At 42.0% G+C, this 25,212-nt stretch overlaps 1 protein-coding gene across 1 annotated transcript in view; it reads right to left on the reverse strand.

Annotated features, from left to right (window-relative positions):
* Positions 1 to 384: 384 nt before the first annotated feature.
* TRPV4 (transient receptor potential cation channel subfamily V member 4) overlaps positions 385 to 25,212 on the reverse strand; it is a 72,936-nt gene continuing 48,108 nt past the window's right edge. Inside the window, exons 12-15 of the mRNA XM_075853682.1 lie at positions 22,145 to 22,461; positions 18,429 to 18,556; positions 13,644 to 13,765; positions 385 to 830 (exon numbers count right to left, since the gene is read on the reverse strand). Of these exons, the coding sequence (XP_075709797.1) occupies positions 670 to 830; positions 13,644 to 13,765; positions 18,429 to 18,556; positions 22,145 to 22,461 (728 nt within the window). The 3' untranslated portion in view covers positions 385 to 669. The remainder of the gene's footprint in view (positions 831 to 13,643; positions 13,766 to 18,428; positions 18,557 to 22,144; positions 22,462 to 25,212) is intronic.

Genomic DNA, 25,212 nt, shown 5'->3' on the forward strand with positions numbered 1-25,212 from the left:
TGATGCTGCAAATTCAACAAATTACCATTTTAGTTCTCTTTACAACCTTTAAAATGGTTTGATCTCTGTTGTGCATAATAATTTGAAACAGAGATTTTTTTTTTAGAAGTTAAAAACTCAAAATGCAGTTATCATTAGGAGATTTGTTCAATAAAATTCACATTATACTCCAACGGTTGATGGCTTGAAGATTACACTGACTGTCATTTGCATCGACTATTTAGGAAAATCAGCGAAAAATAACATTTGCATAATTATTTGGAATGCGGTGTATAATACTCACTGTAATATAATACATATTTTAAAGCATGAAATGTACATAAAAAAAGGTAGCTAAAAACGATTACAATACGTAGATATGTATAGAATCTCCTATCATAGAACAAAAACTATCCTGTTAAAGTCTTGACTCCTCTTAAAAGGCATATAGTGAAAAACTGTAACATTAAAAAAATCTTTAAGATGGAAAAGAAAAATATTAAAAATTAAATAAAATATTGACTTAAAGTTCGGATCCAGCCCCTGGCAGTTGCCCATATATAAAATAAACATTTGTGCAAAAGTGCAAAGTTCCAGGCACTGAATAGCAGCACAGATGGAGATGGACCTCTGTTTCCAATATGTTATAAGTGTCTATAGGCACAAAGGGAGTCGGAAGGCTGTGGCGGATTAAATATGGGTTTCATCTTTCTTGGAGTTGTGTGGATACCCATGTTTTTGGTCATTTGGATGTACATGTTGCATATGTTCCAGTGGAACCACAACATCATCAGGATTATGGGGTGCTTTGTTTAGTTCTACCACTCGAGGTACCACCACCGACCAGCGATCTGGAAAGCATCAAGACAGACACATAGGGTTATATAAGAATCAATGAATATCACACATACATACACTACAGAAGCCACAAACATTTCACAGTTAAACTTTAAATACAATGTTGAGTAACTTTGCAAAACTTTTTCTGATTAGGTCTAATGCAGAATTCAGGATTCTGTTGGTAATGTTTGTAAAGCAGTGCATTGTGGGAACACAGATTACATGGTACGTTCAAATAAGAAATCTTATTTTGTTAATTCCCCACTATAACTGCAATCACCATTCCTCTTAGGAGTACTCCCGGCCAAACTTAACCGGTTAAGGACTAGGCTGTTTTACAGCTAAATGACCAGAGCAAATTTCACAATTTTGCTATGCGCTTCTTTACATGACTATAACTCAGCAGGTGAATAAAGTTCATCTTTGAATTTTACACTCTTTTTAAAGGACAGATAGGGCTTTGTTTTAGTGGCATTTGTCAGTATATATCATTTTTTTTTTTTTCACTAAAGTGGGCAAAATTGGAAAAAAATGCAAGAATTTAACAATTGCGTCGGTTTATGCTAGCATTTTTCACACACGGTATGAACCACGGCCAAAATTCATCTCCTTTCACATTCTTCCACTTCTCCCGTGCATGGGGATACCAAATATGTGAGCCTTATTCACTGTGCGGGCATGTGCCAGGGCTTGGCATAAAAGGAGGCTTTTTGGCCTTTTCGGTCCAGGAATTTTGCATTTGATTTTAGAGCCGTATACTGTTTTCTGGGGGGCCTAATGCTGCTGAAACATTAGAAACACCCCATAAATGACTTCATTCACACAAGTAGACCCCACAAGGTTTCCTTCAAGGGGATTATCATATTTTTAGCAAGTCCAGTTTTCTTCTGAAAGTTTCTTGAATAAGATGGAACAAAATAAAATCAGCACTTTTTTAGCAAATGCGTCAGTTTAGGCTAGTATTTTTCACACACGGTATAGACCACGGCCAAAATTCATCTCCTTTCACGTTCTTCCACTTCTCCCGTGCATGGGGATACCAAATATGTGTGCCTTATTCACTGTGCGGGCATGTGCCAGGGCTTGGCATAAAAGGAGGCTTTTTGGCCTTTTCGGTCCAGGAATTTTGCATTTGATTTTATAGCCGCATACTGTTTTCTGGGGGGCCTAATGCTGCTGAAACATTAGAAACACCCCATAAATGACTTCATTCACACAAGTAGACCCCACAAGGTTTCCTTCAAGGGGTTTATCATATTTTTAGCAAGTCCAGTTTTCTTCTGAAAGTTTCTTGAATAAGATGGAACAAAATAAAATCAGCACTTTTTTAGCAAATGCGTCAGTTTAGGCTAGTATTTTTCACACACGGTATAGACCACGGCCAAAATTCATCTCCTTTCACGTTCTTCCACTTCTCCCGTGCATGGGGATACCAAATATGTGTGCCTTATTCACTGTGCGGGCATGTGCCAGGGCTTGGCATAAAAGGAGGCTTTTTGGCCTTTTCGGTCCAGGAATTTTGCATTTGATTTTATAGCCGCATACTGTTTTCTGGGGGGCCTAATGCTGCTGAAACATTAGAAACACCCCATAAATGACTTCATTCACACAAGTAGACCCCACAAGGTTTCCTTCAAGGGGTTTATCATATTTTTAGCAAGTCCAGTTTTCTTCTGAAAGTTTCTTGAATAAGATGGAACAAAATAAAATCAGCACTTTTTTAGCAAATGCGTCAGTTTAGGCTAGTATTTTTCACACACGGTATAGACCACGGCCAAAATTCATCTCCTTTCACGTTCTTCCACTTCTCCCGTGCATGGGGATACCAAATATGTGTGCCTTATTCGCTGTGCGGGCATGTGCCAGGGCTTGGCATAAAAGGAGGCTTTTCGGTCCAGGAATTCTGCATTTGATTTTAGAGCCGCATACTGTTTTCTGGGGGGCCTAATGCTGCTGAAACATTAGAAACACCCCATAAACGACTTCATTCACACAAGTAGACCCCACAAGGTTTCCTTCAAGGGGTTTATCATATTTTTAGACAGTCCAGTTTTCTTCTGAAAGTTTCTTGAATAAGATGGATCAAAATAAAATTAGCAATTTTTTAGCAAATGCGTCAGTTTATACCAGCATTTTTCACACACGGTATAGACCACGGTCAAAATCAATCTCCGTTCACATTCTGCCACTTCTCCCGTGCACGGGGATACCAAATATGTGGCCTTATTTATCACAGAGATGTAGGAGGGCGGAGGATAGAAGAAGATTATTTCACAAATCGCTTTTTTTCAAAGCTGGTTTTACAAAACTCAACAGAGTTTCTATAACACTTCCAAAATATCTGCTCTTGAAGCAGAAATCCCAAAATATTCATCTAGGGGTATAATGGGAATTTATTTTTTGGGGTTTTCTAAAATAAGAAATTTCAGGTTAATGCAAATGGAGCTCTCCAGCAGATGAACTTTAGAAAACATCAAACATGACATCCACCCCCCACCCATTCCACCCCCCCACCCTTGGAGTAAAATCAGGGGAAAAATAAAAACGTAATGTAGGGCAAATATATTTTCAACAAATTAACTAAAATCTAATAATGCAGAACAGTGGGGTATTTTTTAAAACATGGCTCAATGCACAGGCCTGGTTGTGAGGGACATGAGGGACAGAAATATCGGGAATCTTTGCGGTGCCCGTCTTTTCTGCAGACGCGGCACTTTTTCTGGGCGTTGCTTCTGGTTGCTGTTGGGGGAATCCGACTGATGAAGTGTCTTTCAGTCAGTCGCGTGACATCCTCAGACTGGGGGCATTCTCGGGTGTCCTGAACATCAAAAATGAGGCCTTCAATAATTTTCTCCTGGAAATCCAGGTATGTGTCTCTGCCTCTGTTTTTTTTATAGAGCACAAATGAGTTGTGGATGGCCACCTGTAACAGATGAATGGCCACTTTTTTGTACCAGGTTTTAGTTTTGCGTTTTACTAAATAGGGCTGTAAAACCTGGTCGCTTAAATCCACCCCCCCCATGTACTTGTTATATTCGGACACGCTCACTGGTTTGTGCTTGTCCGATGTTGCCCCTCTTTCCCTCACTGCCACTGTTCCTGCGGTATGAATCGTGCTTAGCACATACACATCTTTGCGATCCCTGAACTTGACCGCCAGCAATTCTTCAGATGCATAAGCACAGGAGTCCCCCTTTACCATGCGCTTCCCCACTAATTGCTGTGGAAAACCAATTCTGTTTTTGCGCATGGTACCACATGCCCCAGTCCTTGCAGCATGCAAATGCCTAAACAGGGGCACACTGGAATAAAAATTATCACAGTACAGGTGGTACCCTTTGTGAAGCAGAGGCTGCATTATCTCCCACACAATCTTACTGCTGGTGGAAAGATCAGGGGGGCATCCAGGAACATTTATTGTGCGGTCCCGCCCTTCATAAATCCTGAAGGCGGTGGTATATCCTGACCCGCTTTCACACAATTTGTAGAGCTTAACGCCATATCTTGCCCTTTTTGAAGGTAGATATTGGCGAAAGCTAAGTCTGCCATGAAAGTTGAGGAGGGATTCGTCCACACTTACATTCTGCTCAGGGGTGTAGAGTTGCAGAAATAAATTGTTCAGGGAATTTATTAGCGGTCTTATTTTGAACAACCGATCCCGGTTTGCATCGGTACTTGGGGGGGCCTGTGCGTTGTCATTGAAGTGGAGGAACCTCATTATTGTCTCATAACGAGACCTGGGCATTACTGCAGAATATACTGGGGTGGCTTGGGCGGGTCTTGTTGACCAGTAAGACCTAATGGAGGGCTTTTTGACAATACCCATATTTAGGGTGAGCCCCAAAAAAATTTTTAATTCCTGCAAATTGGTGGGCGTCCAATCTCTGGCATGGGTGGATGAAGGTTTCTGCCTTATATATTGCGTGGCATATAAATTTGTTTCGTGGACAATCTGATTTAGGATGTCGTCCGTTATAAATAAATGGAAGTAATCCATTTGGACAAAATTTGTATTGTCCACGGTTATGCCAGGAGTGGCCGTAAATCCGTGGATTCTAGGCCCAAAAGATGGGGCAGGTGCCCATACAAGAGCCTGGACTGGAGGGACCAGGCTGTCCCGTGCTACAGCGCTACTTGGCCCTGAGCTTTCAAGTTCTGCAGTTTCAACTGCATCAGGGACAACGTCCCCTGAAGATGAACCTGAAGTGACGCTGTCATCGTCACTGCCCAAAACAGGTTCCATCTCGGACGCCATCTCTGATGCGGTCTCCGACTCAGACCACAGCATGGCGTATGCCTCCTCGGCGCTAAACAACTTCCTCGCCATAACGTAACTAACACTAACACTAACTAAACAAATTTTTTTTTTTTTTTTTTTTTTTATAAAACACACAAACTAACTGCTATATATATCTACACTACCGCTAACAAAAAAATAAACCGCTATTGCTATATATATTATATATATGTGGATATATATATAATTATATACTCCCTACCTGCCTATTCTAATAGAATAAAAGAAAGAAAGGTAGATAGATAGAAAAAAAGATAGATGGATAGATAGATTGTATAGATAGATAGAAATCTATCTATACAGAGAATGTTTTAGTGTAACTGTATTTTTTTTCACTGTAATCTTCTGGCAGCAATTCTCCCGAGTCTCTTCTTCTCCTCAAACTGAAACAATGTTTGAGGAGAAGAAAAGAGGCAGGAGATTTACTGCCAGAAAAGTCAAAATAAAACAAATGTGGTCGCTGTGATAGGTTTTCACAGCGACCACATGATCAGGGACCATCAGATTGGTCCCTGATACTCTGCCCAGTGCCCAGAGCTGTTGGTAACAGCGAGGGCACAGGGCTGTGTGCACGCGATCGCGTGCACACTGTTTTCTATGCAGAAATGCATGTGATCGCTGTGATTGGTTGTCACAGCGATCACATGTTCAGGGGCCAAAAGATTGACCCCTGACATTCTGCCCAGTGCCCATGGCTGTTAGCAACAGCCAGGGCATAGAGCTGTGTGCACGCGATCGCGCGTGCACAGTCTCTGAAGTGCGGCCGTATATATACTATACGCCGGACTTTAGAGACCCTGACCGCTGGCCGTATATTTACGGCCAGCGGTCGGGAACCTGTTAAAGGGGTTATCCGGGATCCAAAAATTCCATTACAATAATATATTTCTGTGAAACGAAGTAACTCACTAATATACTTTAATTTAAAATTCTGTACTAAATGGTGCAGTTCAAATCTCGTGGATTGTTCCCGGAAGCCCTGGAGCTCTTCTAATAATGATGACGCTCCGACACGGCCCCACGTGACTGAGCTCTTGCTTCATGTGCTGTTCGTGAACATGACCGCAATGGGTAGTCACATTGCCTATCGCTGGAGTCCTGAGCAGAGCATCAGCTAGCGCTTTGCTCGGGACTCCAGCACTGCTCCAGACGTCCATATTTGGTCAATTCAGGGGTTTCCTATCGCTGGAGTTTCCGAGCAGAGCATCAGCTGATGCTCTGCCAGGGGACTACAGCACTTCTGGCCACGTCACTATCAACGTCCAGTAATGCTGCCGACATCATTGTCCATATATGGACAGTGACCCCTTTAAATACGTGCTCTTAAAATCTCTACTCTTCCATCTGTAACTACTAGGGAATATAAGGCAAGCTGCTGCACGGCCCTGCACTCCGGAGGCAAATTCCCTTTTAAAGGGAGTCTGTCACCAGAACTTCCGTTTTGAACTAGCAGTATGCGAATATAGTTCATGCGAACCGGATTTGAAATGTGTTTTCCTTGTTCCCCTGGGTGCCGGCTTTGCATTAAAAACACTTATGTTTATGCAAATTAGCATTTCGGTGCAACAAGGGCGTGTCCGTTGCACCAAAATAATAGCGCATCATTGCCCTATTCAACCCCCCCTCCCTCCCCGCTTCCTGTGATTTACATGGCGAGTTCATGCCTGGCCCCATAGTGAACGCGCTCGCTTTCCTACATCTTAGTCGGCGCATGCGCAGTATAAACAATATGTTTGTCGTCGTAATTTGCACTACTGCGCATGCAGCATTATGAGAAGATAAATATGAGAAGATAAAAATTGGTGAAGTCTGTTTTTGGACGACCCCGATATCCAGAATAAAAGAGCACTGAAACCCCTTGGACACTGCTCAGAAATTTGTGTTACTGGAAATCTAACAGCATTCTCAGTAATAGACCATTCAAATCAATGGCAATGTATTCAGAATGTCGCATCCCATTCTTTTTTTAAATCAGACAAGTTTTTATTGAGAATACAACATGTATTATACATTTTTTACATTTCTGGTAAAGTACAAAGAAATCTTCCAACAGAAGAAAAAAAAAAAACACAGTAACAGTATTTCATCTTGTTCTTGATACAAAATTCCTGCAATTACATTACACTTTGCATTCCCATCATCTTTAATTGCACCTTCACATACATCCCCATCCCTACCCCTTTCAACCGAACTCCCCCCCCCCCTCACAGTACCTCCTCTGTCTCCTGACTCGCCAGTCTCCTCCACCCTTTCCATCCGTTCTGTATTCCAACCAGTGATCCCGTCATATCTTGATCAGATAGATACATCAGCCCTCCTTCAAATCTCATCTAATGTGTCACATTACTATAATTGTTAACCCATTTACTCCATTGCTTATCATACTTATGAATCGCCCCTCTTTTCAGATATATTCGGTGTTCCAGTGATACCGTGTGGTTAACATATCCAACTAATTCAGCCACCTCCGGGGGATCCGCCTGCAGCCAATATTTTGCAATTAATTTCCTAGCGTGATACAGAACCTTTTTAATAGCCAGTAATTCCACTCCATCTCCTCCTTCCTCCCCCATACATCCCAATATAAAGATCTTAGGTTCCAGTGGAAAATCTCTACCATATACTCTAGATACCATTCCTTTAACTGCTTTCCAATATACATTTAGCATCGGACAGCTCCAAAACATATGTTTTATGTCCGCCCCATCAAACATACACCTGGGACACTCCTTTGTTGTTCTAATTCGCATTTGCCACAACACCTTAGGTGTCCTATATACCCTATGTAATAGAAAGAGTTGTGACCTCCTGTGCGCTACACTAATAGAGACTATTTTGGGCGATCCGAGTATTTCCTCCCATTCTTCATCCGCTATAGTCCCTACATCCTCTTCCCATTTACGTCTAGTCTCTACCAGTGGGTCTCCTAGGAATTTGGCGAGTAGCATACTATATAGCACCGAAATAATCCCTTTAGTGTCTTGTGCCCCCAGCACCCTTTCCATCCCTCCCATAGTGGAGCAGCTCAAGTCCACCATCCTCTCTTGTGCCTGCGTCGCATGCCTTAGCTGGAGATATTGGTAGAACCGCTGATGTGAGAGTCCAAACTCTTCCTGAAGTTGTGCAAAAAGCTTGAGAGTCCCTCCCTCGTATAACTGGTGTACATATCTGATTCCTGCTTGTTCCCAATCCTGAAATCCTTCCAAAATATTAAATTCCCATAGATATGGATTATCCCATAGAGGCATATAGTTGGAACATCCTGTAACCCCCAATATCTTTTTACTTTCCCACCAAACTTTATGTAGTAATAACAGAGTCGGTTTCCCTCTCGCCTCCCTCCGTAATTTATGTGACTCCATGGCCTCTAATAAATCCGTTCTCTTTCCCAAGTAGTACACCAGTTTCCCACTAGAGTTCCACTCCTCCCTATTCTTCCATCCTTTGAAGTGTTGTATTTGGGCTGCTAGATAATATATCCACGCATTTGGAATAGCTAACCCCCCCTGCTCTACTGGTAATTGTAACTTTTCCATTTTAATCCTGGGGATCCCCCTTTTCCACACCAAGTCCCTAAACAAATTATGTATTCTCCTGAACCAGTATTTAGGCAACCCAACTGGGGCATTGTGTATAATATAGAGTACCTGGGGCATCAGAATCATTTTTATGAGATTTGCCCGTCCCATTGCTGACAGCGGCAACCCAAGCCATACTTTAGTCCTATCTGTTAATTTATTCACTAATGGTATCACGTTCAACTCAACAAATTCCTGCACCCTTGCTGATACCGTAATTCCCAGATATTTAAACTTCCGTACACACGGTACTTCAATTCCTCCAACTATCAATGGCGTAACTACTGGCTGGAGTGGTAGCAACACCGACTTGCTCCAATTAATTTTTAACCCTGAAAATCTGCCGAACCTCTCCAATATCGTCATTATCACTGGCAATGAATGATCTATCTCCCCCAGGAACAGCAGTATATCGTCCGCGTATAGTGCTATTCGCTCTTCCAGCTCTCCACAACGAAACCCTTCTATCCCCGGATGTTGTCTTACCATATTTGCTAGGGGTTCAATTGCCAGTGCAAACAGCAACGGAGAAAGTGGGCATCCCTGTCGCGTCCCCCTCTCCAACCTAAAAGAGTCCGACATCCTTCCATTTGCTCTAACCCGAGCCACCGGTTCCTTATACAATAATTGTACCCACTTTATAAAATTCCGTCCAAAACCGATCCGTTCCAATACAGCCCACAAGTACCCCCATTCCACACTATCAAACGCCTTAGTGGCGTCCAACGACAGCACTGCTCTCCCCCGCTCATCCGGATCATCTGTCTGTAAATTTAAAAAAAGCCTACATAAGTTAACTGCTGTAGAACGAGCTGGCATAAATCCCGACTGATCCATCCCTACGATTTTAGTCACTACTCGCGACAACCTATTAGCTAGTACTTTAGCTAAAAAATTTATGTCTGCGGTCAACAGAGATATCGGTCTGTAAGAATCAGGTTGCGTCCGATCTTTCCCCTCTTTAGGAATTACCACTATAGCAGCTTCATACATTGTCTGCGGTAAACGCCCTCTGGCAAAACTATCCTGGAACACCTCCAGTAGCTCCGGCAAAACCGTCTCTCCATATGTTTTATACAATTCAGTGGGTATACCATCTATCCCTGGAGCCTTTTCATTCGCCATAGTGCTCACCGCCTCCTGTATTTCCTCTAAAGTAATTAACTCCTCCAACCCCTCCCTCTCTTCCTCCCCCAAAGTAACCCATGTCATTTCTGCCAGATATTCTGACAGAAGATCCTCCGAATAGCCCACCTTAGTGCAATATAGTTCCTTATAAAATGATGTCAACACACCTAATATATCCCCTGTTTCTCCAACCAGAGTCCCACTTGTTGTCTGTAGCTGATGGATGAACGCACTCTCCCGCGCCGGCCGTGCAATATTTGCTAACAATCTGCCCGTCATTTCACCCTCTTCGTAGTATTTTTGTTGCAAAAACAATCTTTTATTAGCTGCCTGCTCCATCTGATGTTCCCTAAGCAATTTTTGAGCAGCCTTCCATTGGGCTAAGGTTTCCGCAGTGTTATTGGTAACGTGGCTCACCTCTGTTATTGTCACCCGGTCTGTCAAATGTTGACCCACTTGCCTTGTCTTGGTTTTTATGTGTGTGATCTCCCTTATATACACCCCCCTTATATTCGACTTCATAGCATCCCATAGAATATCCGTAGGAACCGTACCCTTATTAAATTCGAAATATTCTCTCAGGCTCATAGTTATGGTCTCCTCCCCCACCAAGCGTATCCAAAATGGGTTGAGCCTCCAGTGCATTCTCAGCCCCCCCGTCTGTAAACCTGTTTGGAGCTTTAACAACATTGGAGAGTGATCAGGCAGTGATCGCGGCAAATATTCCACCCCCTCCACACATTCCATCCCCATTCCATTATTAAACATTAGATCTATTCGGGACAGTGATCCATATGTAGATGAGACACACGAGTATTGCGTAGTAGAAGGCCACTTTACCCGCCAAATATCCGTGAGCCCAACTTCCGTCATGTATTTACCAAACCTCGTTAGACAAATATCTCTCCCCCCCCCCCCCCCCCCGTTTGGAAATTTATCCCACCCCTTATCCATTATGTTGTTAAAATCTCCCATCAATATGGTCGGTATCATAGGCCATCCAGCCAGTTTCTCCAACACCTCTCTTATTGGGACCACAGAGTACGGGGGAGGTACATACATCACCACAATTATACATTCCCAATTAAACAATTTACAATGCACCCCGACATATCTACCTTCCCTATCCTTAAAGGAGTCTAAACAGCTAAATGGCACATCTCTATGAACTAGGAGGCTAACCCCCCTTGAGTATGTAGAATGGAAAGAATGGAAGCTGTGTTGTATCCACACCCTGTGCACCTGGTGCACTGTATCAGCAGTAAGATGGGTTTCCTGTAAGCCCATCACTCCAGCAGACTGCCCTTTCATATAATCAAATATAGCTCGCCTTTTAGCTATCTCCCCCATACCTCTCACATTCCAGGACAACAAATTTACCCTACCCCCCATCTGAACACTTCTTGCTTTTGACAGTGGCTATTCCTGTTACCTCCAGTGACCATCAGAGAGTACTGTGTTTCAACCTCCCTTTCCCTCCAAAACCTCTCCCCTCCCCCCACCCTAACCCCCCCCAACTTTCCATAAACATACCCTCCTAAGAGGGCCCGGGCTAGCGAAGAAACCTTCACCGCTATGACCCCACAGCTTCCCGCTCACTTTGTAGAGACACATTCTGTTTCCCTACAATTTTATCCTTCAGAACCAAGAACCTCCCGCTACCTCCTCCTCAATAAACAATTAGTATTTTTATAACTCCAACATCCCATTCTGCCTTTGAACTGACAGCACTTTCTTCTTCTCCAACCATCAATGATATATGGACTGTAACCCAACCTTATATCAACATATAAATGCATAACAACAAGGCCTTATGCCCTCATGTAACTCATCTTCCTCCTTGCAGAGCAGAGTCCCCTCTTTAATCCTCCGCCTGTTGATCACGCCGCCGCCTCCTCTCGATCCTGCCGTAAGCGATCTTCATGATTGTCCAGCCATCTGAGTGCATCTTTTGGATTTTCAAAGAATTGCACGGATCCCAATGCCGCCACCCGAAGCTTTGCAGGATACAACATAGAATACTGAACCCGATGGTTCCTCAGCCGCCTTTTTATGTCCAGAAATTGCATCCTCCGCTTCTGGACTTCTGCAGAAAAATCCGGATAAAATGACACCTTCACACCGTTCACCCGAATATCTTGCCTTTCCCGGGCCTGTCGAAGAATTATATCTCTATCTTTATAATGGAGCAGCTTTACCAGAACAGGTCGCGGTGGCCGCCCAGGTGGGCCAGGACGCGTGGGTACTCTATGAGCTCTTTCCACTGCAAATAATGGGTTCAGCGAATCTTTTCCAAAAACCTCCAATAGCCATTTTTCAAAAAAGGAATCCGGATTGGACCCTTCCACTTTTTCAGGAATTCCCACCATCCTCACATTGTTTCGTCTTAAACGATTCTCCAAATCATCAGCTTTAGATAAGAGGTACTTTACATCCTCCGCCACCGCATTTACATCCCGTCTCATGGGCAGCATGCCATCTTCTAAGTTACTGACTCGGCCCTCCACCGCTGTTGTGCGCTCTGACACCTTCTGTAAGTCATGGCGTATAATAGACAGATCCTCTTTGATTCCCCCCACCTGACAAGTAAGTTTAGAGAGCGTAGTATTACTCAGGCTTACCGCCGAAAAAACATCTGCCAGTGTGGGGCCCTGCTTGTCCAAGCTCTGCGTTCCTCCTCCTGAATCACTTGGAGCGTCTCCTCCATTTTCCTCCTCCTCCTCTGACTCCATCTGTGCTCGCAGCGGCTCATATCTCGAGCCTGAACGGCCAGCCTGTTCCTTCCCTCCATCCAACCTTCCTCCATCTGCCTCAGGTTTCATAGGGGTCTTCCTGGCGAAGCGCTCCAGCCTGGATGCCGCCGCCCCTCTCACATCCCTGCTCTCTGTATACGAGCACATGTCGACGCCATCTTGCAGCCCCAGCTCACCGTCCTCTGCCGCCTTAGACTTCCTGGACCGGGTCATAACAGCCTCCTTCGGATCCAAAATCGTGCCTGCAGGATCACCACCTTTTCCCCTATCACCTCAGGTATGTCCGCGTTAGTATAGTGGAGTCTCAGGATGATTTCTAGGATATCGGCAGCGGGAGCTCCGGTTCCTGCGTCCTCTCACATATGCCGCTAAGCCACGCCCCCGCATCCCATTCTTAGTAACAGAAATATCTGAGAAGTCTTAAAAGGGGTTTAATCAGTCTATAGAGCCCTTTCATTCTGGATATCAGTGGTGGTCTGAGATCACAGACTTCCCCAATGTCACGGTCTCATATGTACCTATGACATGTCAGAAGATTATTTTGACATTTTAAACTTCCCTTCAACTGCTGAGAACTTGTAGTCTTTAAGCCCAGTTATGGTGGTCCCTCTAATATAACCTGCTCGATTTACATGGAAAACTAGCAATGTCAAAAGAGTATTAACCTAAATATTAAACTACAACAACATTGGATAAAAGGAGCACTATATACACAATATTTAAATGGTAACCCCAGATGAAGCCATTGCCATGAACTCTATTTGGATGCGGAAGGGCTCATCCATTAAACACTGTATATGCATTAATAGTCTGCTCATTTTTGAGACAAGCTGCACTATTGTCAGTGGAATGTTTGATGGATCATTTACTCTTAGAATCCAAACATGCTATTAGCAATAGAACTAATCCATTAAGCATACTGAAGTCACAGTCCGCTAATAAAGCGATGACCTCACAGGCTTGAAGTGGGTGGGGGGAGGGGGGAAGAAAAGTTGTCAAAATCTCTATCCTTATATAGAATATAATAAGTCTACCAAATATATATTATTAAAAAAAAGTCAGGCCTACCTCTCCGTAGACGCCCCACGGTTTGTGAAAAACCGTAATATTGATAAGTATCATTCTTCCCGGGGTCTTCATTAATAATGCCAAGATTCTGATTCCAATGGGACCAATTCACTTCATCCACCCTAAAATAAATACAACTCTATGTCATGAAGGCCGCAACATCAGAAAATATGAGATGTGGTCACCGTTTTGTTGTGGCAGTTCTTTTTAGCAATGAAGAAGAACTATTTCTACTACATTCACAAGCATATGATGTATATTATCCTGAACTGTACATTAAACATTTCATTACTACAGGTCTTCATGAATTAGTTTACTTACACATGCCAGTAAAACGTGCTACATGCTTATGTCTTGATATTTTATTCTAAGATGTTTGATGTACTGTAACACTATTCTGGTATTCTAGTTGATGGGACTGCAAACAGCAAATAATGCTATTCATAAAGATGTAGCAGAGCGGAGTTGGTCATTTGCAGTGAAGCCAAGTTTATCACAATGTGCTCCATGGGTTTACATAGCACTATAGGGAAACCTAGTGCATTATCTTAACTTTGATTTAACACTATGCACAAGCAATGCCCCCTCATCTTTCTCTCTGTTTAACCTTATTTCTATTATATTAACACTGGTATGTTATGACCATTTCAGGAAATATTAAACACAATCATTTTTTTATGTTCCCTGTTAGGAAATTAAGGCTATGTTCACACGGGATATTTTGCAGGAGGAATATCTGCCTCAAAATTCCGTTTGGAAGTTTGAGGCAGATATTCCTCTCCCTGCACGCCGATTTTCGCTGAGTTTTTCGCGCCGTTTTTCGCCCGCGGCCATTGAGCGCCGCGGGCATAAAACAGCGCGAAATACGCTTTATCTGCCTCCCATTGAAGTCAATGGGAGTTCAGAGGCGGAAGCGCCCGAAGATAGGGCATGTCGCTTCTTTTTCGCGCGAGGCAGTTTTACTGCTCGCGGGAAAAAGACGCCGACGCCTCCCATTGAAATCAATAGGAGGCATTTTCGGGCCGTTCTTGCCGAGTTTTGCGACGCGGTTTCCCGTGTGAACATAGCCTAAAAAGGTTTTGGCAAGAAATATACAGGGCTAGTAGAGACTGAAAATACAGCCCCCTTACATGGTTCTTGTCATTGGACTCACCCAGGACACTCAATTTTACTTTATTTCGATCCATCTAGTCCAGTACTTCTCAAAATTTACGGCGGACTCCGATGTCGCACACCCTAGTTATTAGTAAGGCGCAACTGGGTAGGCAGTTTTGACAGTAGTGATCACATGCTACACACAGGCCCTTCTCTGCCTCTGACATAGAAACACGACAGACCCAATTGTGTATTTTAATGTTACACTGGGTTTAATTTTGTTACTTTTAATTTACCTTCATTTAACGTTATATTAACAATATTATGTATTCCAATGGTCAGGATATAAAAACAATAAAATAAAATCAGATCCCGGTCGTTTAACCACTTAGATGCCGCGGTCAATAGCGGCCACAGCATCTAAGTCACTAACCCCCTCTGTCACCCCATCAGCTGTGACTGGGTGTCTATGGATGTTATGGCAGCCTAGGGGCCTACTGGAGGCCCTCAAGCCTGCCATGTTAGATCTTCTACTAATCCCTTATTGTGAGCCTGTTAAAAATACCATACACTGCAATACATAAATATTGCAGTATATGGCACCAGGGAGCAAACAATCATTAAAAAAATAAAGTTTAAATGAACGTTTTTGGCCTGGACCTTAAAGGGAGTCTGTCACCAGAATGTCTGAGTTAAACTAGTACCAGGGTATTGTAGATGAGACTAACCCGTTTCTAATGTTCATTTTCTGCTTACTGACTCGGTTGTAGAGAAATAGGTTTTATTAACTTTATGCTAATGAGCATTTAGGTGCAATGAGCATGTTACCATTGCACCGAAATGCTCTTACGTCGCTCCCCAGTTCAACCCTCCTCCCTCCCCTCTTACAGTGATTGACAGGGGCCAGGCAGTGTAATCAACACATTCATGCGTGGCCCCGGACTGTCTAACACGAGCACGTCCCTGCTCTTCATTCGGCGCATGCGCAGTACGATATTTCTGCTCAACGTTCTGATCGGCAGTACTACGCATGCGCCGAATAAAGAGCAGAGATGCTGCACATGCGCAGTAGTGCAGATTAGAACGTAGAGCAGAAAGATCATACTGTGAATGTGCCGAGTGAAGAGCAGGGACACACGCGCGTTACGGGGCCAGGCATGTTTGCGCCGATTACGCTGCCTGGCCCCTGTCAATCACTGTAAGAAGGGAGTGAGGGGGGGGGGTTGAACTGGGGAGCAAAGTAAGAGCATTTAGGTGCAATGGTAACGTCCTCATTGCACCTAAATACTCATTAGCATAAACTTAATAAAACGGATCTCTCTACAATGGAGACAGTAAGCAGAAAATGAAAATAAACGCTAGAAACAGGTTAGTCTACAGTACCATGTTACTAGTTTAATAAGGACATTCTGGTGACAGAATCCCTTTAAAGGGTTAAAATTAATGTTAATGCCGTAGCACTAAATACCTCTCACATTTAAAGTTGGGTTTTGGTTTAACTGCCGGATGAACCAAGACAACCTTTTCATTCCATGCAGAAATGAGCACAAAATAGACAAGGGTGTAATGAGGTCTAATTATGAATCAATAACAGATATTCCATTAAATACTGTCATAATTGCCAGTCACTGCCTGTCTCTCATATTTACCAGAAGATTTAAATACCATCTGTTAATTCATGCTGTGCCTTGTGGTATAGCAGGAGACTTTATTAATATGCAAATGAGGACCCACCACAACCTCCACTCTAATGATCATGAGTGATGCCCTTGGGAACTTATCTGGCCTAACCACTTTCTAGGCAAGTATGTAAATGCCAAGAGCCACTCTAAAAAGGCAGGCACGTGGTCTAGTAGGAGCACTAAAATCCAGACGTTTAATTTGAAAACTAACATACCCATTTACATACAGGATTTATAAAAATTACACAAACTGAAATGCATTGAAAGTAAGTGAATTTTCCATCCCACCCACCAATTTGCAGTTCTCTTCCTTTGGAAAGTGAAGACCCTGTGCCTTCTGGGTGTGCTATGCAGAGTTTAATCACATACAGCGTGGTGATCTCAAATGAGAAACAAATTATTTACCGGTAGTCCCTTTTGTACTAAAATTGCTTGTAAATTGCTTTATAATCAAGGAGCCGATGCTGTGCTTGTGGATTGGTGCCTGCATAATCTAGTAAGTAAACTATTCTGGAAGTCTAATAGATGTTCTGTTTACTGCAACTACGTATATATCATATACTTTGCATCTAAATTAAAGTGTAGCTTAGAGAATCAGAATTTTTATATTCTTGGACTTCTGAAAGAGGGTGAAAGGGCTTTAATTTTTCTGCTCCTATTTTAGAAGAACTTGCAGAATTATAATATTTTTTTTACCTCTATTTTACTACATTTATTGAATGACCTTTCTTCCTGGTAGAACTTGATGGACATAAACTGAATTAGATTAGTCTGTTCATTGTCTGATTATAATTGGTCATTCCATGTGTTGACTGATCAGTGTCAGAGTTTTCTAATCAACTAGTGTCAAGGTAATCCCAATCTCAGAATAAAAAAAATTGTAAAAAAATATAATTTAACTGATGACTCAGACATCTTTTACAGATTTCAGTAGGACAGTCTTCACTGCCAAAATTACAAATGTGCAGTTCGTCAAAATGTTGCCGTTCTGGGGGATAATAGGGATTAGGGATGGGGTTTAAACGAATATTCCCGTCTCAGAAAAAATAAAGGTTATTTTTTTTGTATAGTGAAAATCTATACAGTTTTCCCAATACACTTTCTTCATCAATTGTTTGTGGTTTTCAAGATCCCTGCTAGCGGTCATTCAAAAGGAGCTTTCACTGTTTACTTTTACATTTTTGACATTTACAATACAGTTATCAGAGCTATGTCTTGTAACGAGCCGTGCACTTGTGTGTACATTACATAAGGACTGATTTTTTTTCCAATGAAGGTTCCTATTGAATGGTTGCAAACCGAGATCCTGATAACCTGTGAGGAACTGAAACAAAGAATATTCTAAAACTTCCTAACTTTTCATTATATAAAGAACAACCTTTATTTGCCTGAAGTATTATAAGAACACACAATGGATGCTGTTGTAATTGTAGTAGCTGAATATTCACTACAGTTACGCTTTAGATGTCGGCCAAACGCTCGATTGTCCGTTAGCTATTCCTCGCGACTACCCCATAAACTACTACGCGATTTTTTTAATGGGAGAGGGGAAAAAGCCACTGCCAGGCATCTCAGACAGCAGCTTATCTCCCGTGACAAAGGATCGAGCATGTTGGATTTCGACATCTGCCGTCAGTGGAGAGCCAGGTGGCTCCCAAGCGCACTCGTTTTTCCGATCTTGACAATCAGCCCCATACACATTAGATAGTTGGTCACTTTCACCTTAATTGGCAGGTTCAGACAACTTTTGTCTAATGTGTACGGCCAGCTTTATTAACTAGATGGTATGTTAAGTTAGCAACACATTCGGTGACAAATGTAAAGTCAACTACCCTTAACTAAAGAAAGCTTGAACTTTAAATTCCGAATGTACAAATACGTTTTTAAAAGGATCTTTTTATTTTTTCAGATAAGAGATGCAATAGTGGAGAAATTTAGTATTTTTATTACAGGTCATTGGACTGAATAAATGAAAGATATGGCATATTCATAATGTTGAACACATTACCTGAAACACCATCGTCGATCAGGAGTCCCATCTAAATTCTTCCCAACTGTAACCATCTCTCCAGAGCGAAAAGCTTTTCGTATGAAGACTGGAAATGACCGTTCAATGTCCAGGATGGTGGTGGCCCACTGATATATATAAATCAATATGAGTTCAATGGTTTTACTACCGAAAGAGTGGCCAACAAAAGATCAATTCAATGACATGTGCACAACGGACAGAAAAAAGAACTTACTAAAGTCAGTGCAATTAAAATGTAATTCTTGTTCTAAAGCTAGATATTTTAGTTGAAAAGAAATCAGCCATGAGTATTAGAGGAATTTTCCCAGATTCCGATGAATCTTGGAAAACATTTTTACTGTGCCTGAGTTACAAGAACAAGTAGATTTTAAACATGCGGTTTTGAAAGTGCCACACTTAAGCGAAGTGCCGGATTTGTCAACTTACAATGGGGTACTCCGGAGTCCGGTGCAGTTTTCCGTAATTTTGCATGCAGCGCTATTCATCCCATCAAATACAGTTAGGTCCAGAATTATTTGGACAGTGACACAAGTTTTGACATTTTAGCGTTTTACCAAAACATATTGAATATACAGTTACAAAATCAATATGGGCTTAAAGTGCACATCCCAATTTGAGGAAGGGTTTAGGAATTACAGCTCTTTAATATGTAGCTGCCTCTTTTTCAAGAGACCAAAGGTAATTGGACAATCATCTCAAAAGCTATTTAATGGGCTGCATGGGCTATTCCCTCATTAATCCATCATCAATTAAGCAGGTAGCAGGTATAGAGTTATTCCAGGTGTGGCATTTGCATTTGGAAGCTGTTGCTGTGAACCCACAACATGAGGTCAAAGGAGCTCTCAATGCAAGTGAAACAGACCATCGTTAGGCTGAAAAAAAAAAAAAAAAGAAATCCATCAGAAAGATAGCACAAATGTTACGAGTGGCCAGATCCACAGTTTGGTACATTCTTGGAAAAAAAAAAAAAAAAAAAGGAGTGCACAGGTGATCTTGTGAACTCCAAAAGGCCTGGACGTCCACGGAAGGCAACAGTGATGGATGATTGCAGAATCCTTTCCATGGTGACGAAAAACCCCTTCACAACATCTACCCAAGTGAAGAACACTCTCCTGGAAGTAGGTGTATCAGTATCTAAGTCTACCATAAAGAGAAGACTTCATGAGAGCAAATACAGAGGGTTCACCACAAGGTGCAAACCATTAATCAGCCGCATAAATAGAAAGGCCAGATTAGACTTTACCAAACAACATGTAAAGAAGCCAGCCCAGTTCTGGAACAGCATGAAACTAAGATCAACCTGTACCAGAATGATGGGAGGAAGGAAGGAGAAGGCTTGGAACAGCTCATGATCCAAAGCAGACCACATCCTCTGTAAAACATGGTGGAGGCAGTGTGATGGCATGGGCATGCATGGCTGCCAAAGGCACTGGGTCACTATTGTTTATTGATGATGTGACTGAAGACAGAAGCAGCCGGATGAATTCTGAAGTGTTCAGGGATTTACTTTCTGCCCAGATTCAACCAAATGCAGCAAGGTTGATTGGACGTCACTTCACAGTACAGATGGACAATGACCCAAAACATACTGTGAACGCAACTCAGGAGGTTAAGGCAAAGAAGTGGAATATTCTGCAAAGCCAAGTCAATCACCAGATCTCAACCTGATCGAGCTGCATTTCACTTGCTTATCACAAAACTTAAGGCAGAAAGACCCACAAACAATCAACAACTGAAGACCGCTGCAGTAAAGTCCTGGCAAAGCATCACAAAGGAGGAAACCTAGCGTTTGGTGATGTCCAGGGTTCCAGACTTCAGACAGTCATCGCCTGTAAAGGATTCTCCACAAAGTATTAAAAAAAACAACATTTTATTTATGGTAATGTTAATTTGTCCAATTACTTTTGAGCTCCTGAAATTAGGAGGCCGTGTAGAAAAATGGTTGCAATTCCTAAACATTTCACAGGATATTTTTGTTCAACCCCTTGCAATTGACATGTAGACTTTTAGGTTTAATTCAACTCACTCGTTTAATTTAAAATCCTTTGTGGTGGCACGCAAAGCCCAAATCATGAAGATGGTGTCACTGTCCAAATAATTCTGGACCTAACTGTATGCAGAGCCTGCTGGAGGAGATTCTAAAAAGAGTTTGAAAAGATTCAGAAGTATAACCATAGCCTAAACCACTACTGCCCACTGCTTCCAGTTGGTCTCTGCTTACCATATCGGGCTGTGACTACAGCGGCCAATTAAGGCAAGACGCTGTGGAATCTGCAGTTACGTAACGTAGCGTCACAGGCGACACATCATAGCCCGGATTTGTAAATAGAAACCAGTGGAAGAAGTGTACCGCAGTTACAGATGCAGCCGTCTTTACCTTGACTTTTAAAGAGGCTCTGTCACCACATTATAAGTGGCCTATATTGTACATGATGTGATCGGCGACGGAATGTAGATTTCAGCAGTGTTTTTTATTTAGAAAAACAATCATTTTTGACGGAGTTATGACCTATATTAGCTTTATGCTAATGACTTTCTCAATGGACAACTAGGCGTGTTTTACTATATGACCAAGTGGGCGTTGTGCAGAGGAGTGTATGACGCTGACCAATCAGCGTCATACACTTCTCTCCATTCATTTACACTGCACTAGCAATATAGCTATATCGCTATGTGCAGCCACATACACACACACTAACATTACTGCAGTGTACTGACAATTAATATACATTACCTCCAGCCAGGATGGGATGTGTATTCAGTATCCGGACCACTTCTCTGCACTTCTCTGTGATTTACAGTATAGCAGGCGTAGTCTCCCGAGATTACAGCGAGCTCTCGCTGTGCTGTAAATCACAGAGACGTGCAGAGAAGTGGTCAGGATTCTGAATACACATCACGTCCTGGCTGGAGGTAATGTATATTCACTGTCAGGACACTGCAGTAACGTTAGTGTGTGTGTGTGTATGTGGCTGCACATAGCGATATAGCTATAGCGCTATGTGCTGAATAAATGAATGGAGAGAAGTGTATGTCGCTGATTGGTCACTGATTAGTCAGCGTCATACACTTCTCTCCACAACGCCCACTTGGCCATATAGTAAAACACGCCCAGTTGTCCATTAAGAAACTCATTAGCATAAAGCTAATATAGGTCATAACTCCGTCAAAAATGATCGTTTTTCTAAATAAAAAACACTGCTATAATTAACATTACAGCGCCGATCACATTATGTGGAAGATAGGCCACTTATAATGTGGTGAAAGAGCCTCTTTAACGCATTAAATAAACAATAGCTAGATCTCTTATCTTGACTTTTTCAATGACTTTTCAATGGCTTTTGTTGTGCGACATCACGCTGCAGCAAGTTATCAGAATCAAGTTAAAGATGGCTACATCTGTATTAAGGACATTTCCAAAATGGCAAGTATTATTGAAATATATTTGTTTTCCTAATGCAAGCACAGTAAAAGGGATTTTGGAAAGCTCCTGTTAAATTTAATGGACACTAGTTTTATGTGAATCATGTTAACTTTAAAATTGTGTTCTTTATTATTATTATTTATTTATTTTTTAAATGTCAGGCAACTAAGTAGGACAGTACTAGACTGATTTTATTCAGTGGTAGTTCTTATGCCCATATTTCTCATTCCCATTTAGATATAATTTTTGATGTGTCTGAATATATTTTTACCTGTAACTTCCAGATTTGTTTGCTCTCCTTTGACACTTGTCCAACGGTTTCCCCCATTAAAGCGATTAACATGTTAAGAAGGAGGACAAAGGTGAGGATGATATACGTAACCAGCAGAATGATGAAGACAGCTGGGTACTTGGCACTGTTGATCATCTCTAGATCTCCCATTCCGATGGTTAGTTTGAAGAGATCCAGCAAGAATTTACTAAAGGTGCTACTGTCTCGGCAAAATGGATATTCAGGAACAGAACAGTCAGTTCCATTGTTTTTGCAAATCTCCTTTGTGGAGCAGGGATTCAGCAAGGACACCAGAGCTGAGAAGAAGTAAGGAATGACAACCTTTACTAAATATATCTCCATACCACATACACCATTTACTGTAAACACAATAAGTAGACTTTTTAATTTCATGCATCTGGTATTTCTCAGTTTGTAAAACCAAACCTCTTATTTACTTTGCTAAACGTACATTTCAAAACTCTACCACCACTGAAACTGAAGCCAGAAGAACACACTGCTATGTTATTAAATAATGCATAGATCTCTCATTTTGAAAATCTAAAGCCATGTCCACAGAGATAGTTTTCAGATGGTAAGCAATTTTAGGCTTACCATAAGGCCAGGATCACACACACAGTTTTGATGCAGTCTTTGGTGCCAAGGCCAGAAATAGATCCAAAAGAAAGTAAAAGGTATAAAAGAAAAGACTGATGCATCTCCTTTCTTTTCTTTCTACTCCTGTACCTGGCTCAAAAAACGGAACCAAAAACTACATCAAAACCGCATGTGTGGCCTTTAGGCTGGTTTCACACAGGCGTGATTGGTCCGTAAAATACGGTCCGTATGTCGGCAGTATTTCCCGGACCGAACACCGTTCAGGGAGCCGGGGTCCTAGCATCAGTTATCTATGACGCTAGGAGTCCCTGCCTCCCCGTGGGAATACTGTCCTATACTATACTGTAATCAACTTTTGAGTACAGACAGTATTCCCATGGTTAGGCAGGGACTCCTAGCATTATAGATAGCTATAATGCTAGGAGCCCGGCTCCCTGAACGGTGTTCGGTCCAGGAAATACTGCCAACATACGGACCATATTTTATGGACCTATCACGCCCGTGTGAAACCGGCCTTATTAGTGTAAACCGTTTTTAAGTACAGTGAATAATGGTCCTCATAGAAATTGTTTGGACTTGGACCTCAAGCACATGGCAGAGCCATGTATACAGATCCTGTACAGCAGCACATGGATTCACTACAATCTACACTACTGTTCAAAAGTTTGGGGTCACCCAGACAATTTTGTGTTTTCCATGAAAACACACACTTATATTTATCAAATGAGTTGCAAAATGACTAGAAAATATAGTCAAGACATTGACATGGTTAGAAATAATGATTTTTATTTGAAATAATAATTTTCTCCTTCAAACTTTGCTTTCGTCAAAGAATGCTCCATTTGCCGCAATTACAGCATTGCAGACCTTTGGCATTCTAGCTGTTAATTTGCTGAGGTAAATCGGGAGAAATTTCACCCCATGCATCCAGAAGCCCCTCCCCCAAATTGGATTGGCTTGATGGGCACTTCTTGCGTACCATACGGTCAAGCTGCTCCCACAACAGCTCTATGGGGTTGAGATCTGGTGACTGCGCTGGCCACTCCATTACAGATAGAATACCATCTGCCTGCTTCTTCCCTAAATAGTTCTTGCATAATTTGGAGGTGTGCTTTGGGTCATTGTCATGTTGTAGGATGAAATTGGCTCCAATCAAGCGCTGTCCACAGGGTATGGCATGGCGTTGCAAAATGGAGTGATAGCCTTCCTTATTCAAAATCCCTTTTACCTTGTACAAATCTCCCACTTTACCAGCACCAAAGCAACCCCAGACCATCACATTACCTCCACCATGCTTGACAGATGGCGTCAGGCACTCTTCCAGCATCTTTTCAGTTGTTCTGAGTATCACAAATGTTCTTCTGTGTGATCCAAACAACTCAAACTTCGATTCGTCTGTCCATAACACTTTTTTCCAATCTTCCTCTGTCCAATGTCTGTGTGCTTTTGCCCATATTAATCTTTTCCTTTTATTAGCCAGTCTCAGATATGGCTTTTTCTTTGCCACTCTGCCCTGAAGGCCAGCATCCCGGAGTCGCCTCTTCACTGTAAACGTTGACACTGGCGTTTTGCGGGTACTATTTAATGAAGCTGCCAGTTGAGGACCTGTGAGGCATCTATTTCTCAAACTAGAGACTCAAATGTACTGGTCTTGTTGCTCAGTTGTGCAGCGGGGCCTCCCACTTCTCTTTCTACTCTGGTTAGAGCCTGTTTGTGCTGTCCTCTGAAGGGAGTAGTACACACCGTTGTAGGAAATCTTCAGTTTCTTGGCAATTTCTCGCATGGCATAGCCTTCATTTCTAAGAACAAGAATAGACTGTCGAGTTTCACATGAAAGCTCTCTTTTTCTAGCCATTTGGAGAGTTTAATCGGACCCACAAATGTAATGCTCCGGATTCTCAACTAGCTCAAAGGAAGGTCAGTTTTATAGCTCCTCTAAACAGCAAAACTGTTTACAGCGGTGCTAACATAATTGCACAAGGGTTTTCAAGTGTTTTCTAATCATCCATTAGCCTTCTAACACAGTTAGCAAACACAATGTACCATTAGAACACTGGAGTGATGGTTGCTGGAAATGGGCCTCTATACACCTATGTAGATATTGCATTAAAAACCAGACGTTTGCAGCTAGAATAGTCATTTAGCACATTAACAATGTATAGAGTGTATTTCTGATTAATTTAATGTTATCTTCATTGAAAAAAACTGTGCTTTTCTTTAAAAAATAAGGACATTTCTAAGTGACCCTAAACTTTTGAACGGTAGTGTATATCACACTGTATTCGCTCTTTGATAAAGCTTTTTAAAACATATGCCACAATTTTCTTCTCCCTGATTGTTTGAAATGGTAAAAAAAAAAAAAATCCTCTGTGCACACGAAGGTACAATATGGGCGTTGCATTACAGAGCAGTACAACACGTGGCAATGTGCATATACATATCATTGACCA

The sequence above is a fragment of the Rhinoderma darwinii genome, chromosome 1 (assembly GCF_050947455.1).
Source record: "Rhinoderma darwinii isolate aRhiDar2 chromosome 1, aRhiDar2.hap1, whole genome shotgun sequence".
NCBI lineage: Eukaryota > Metazoa > Chordata > Amphibia > Anura > Rhinodermatidae > Rhinoderma > Rhinoderma darwinii.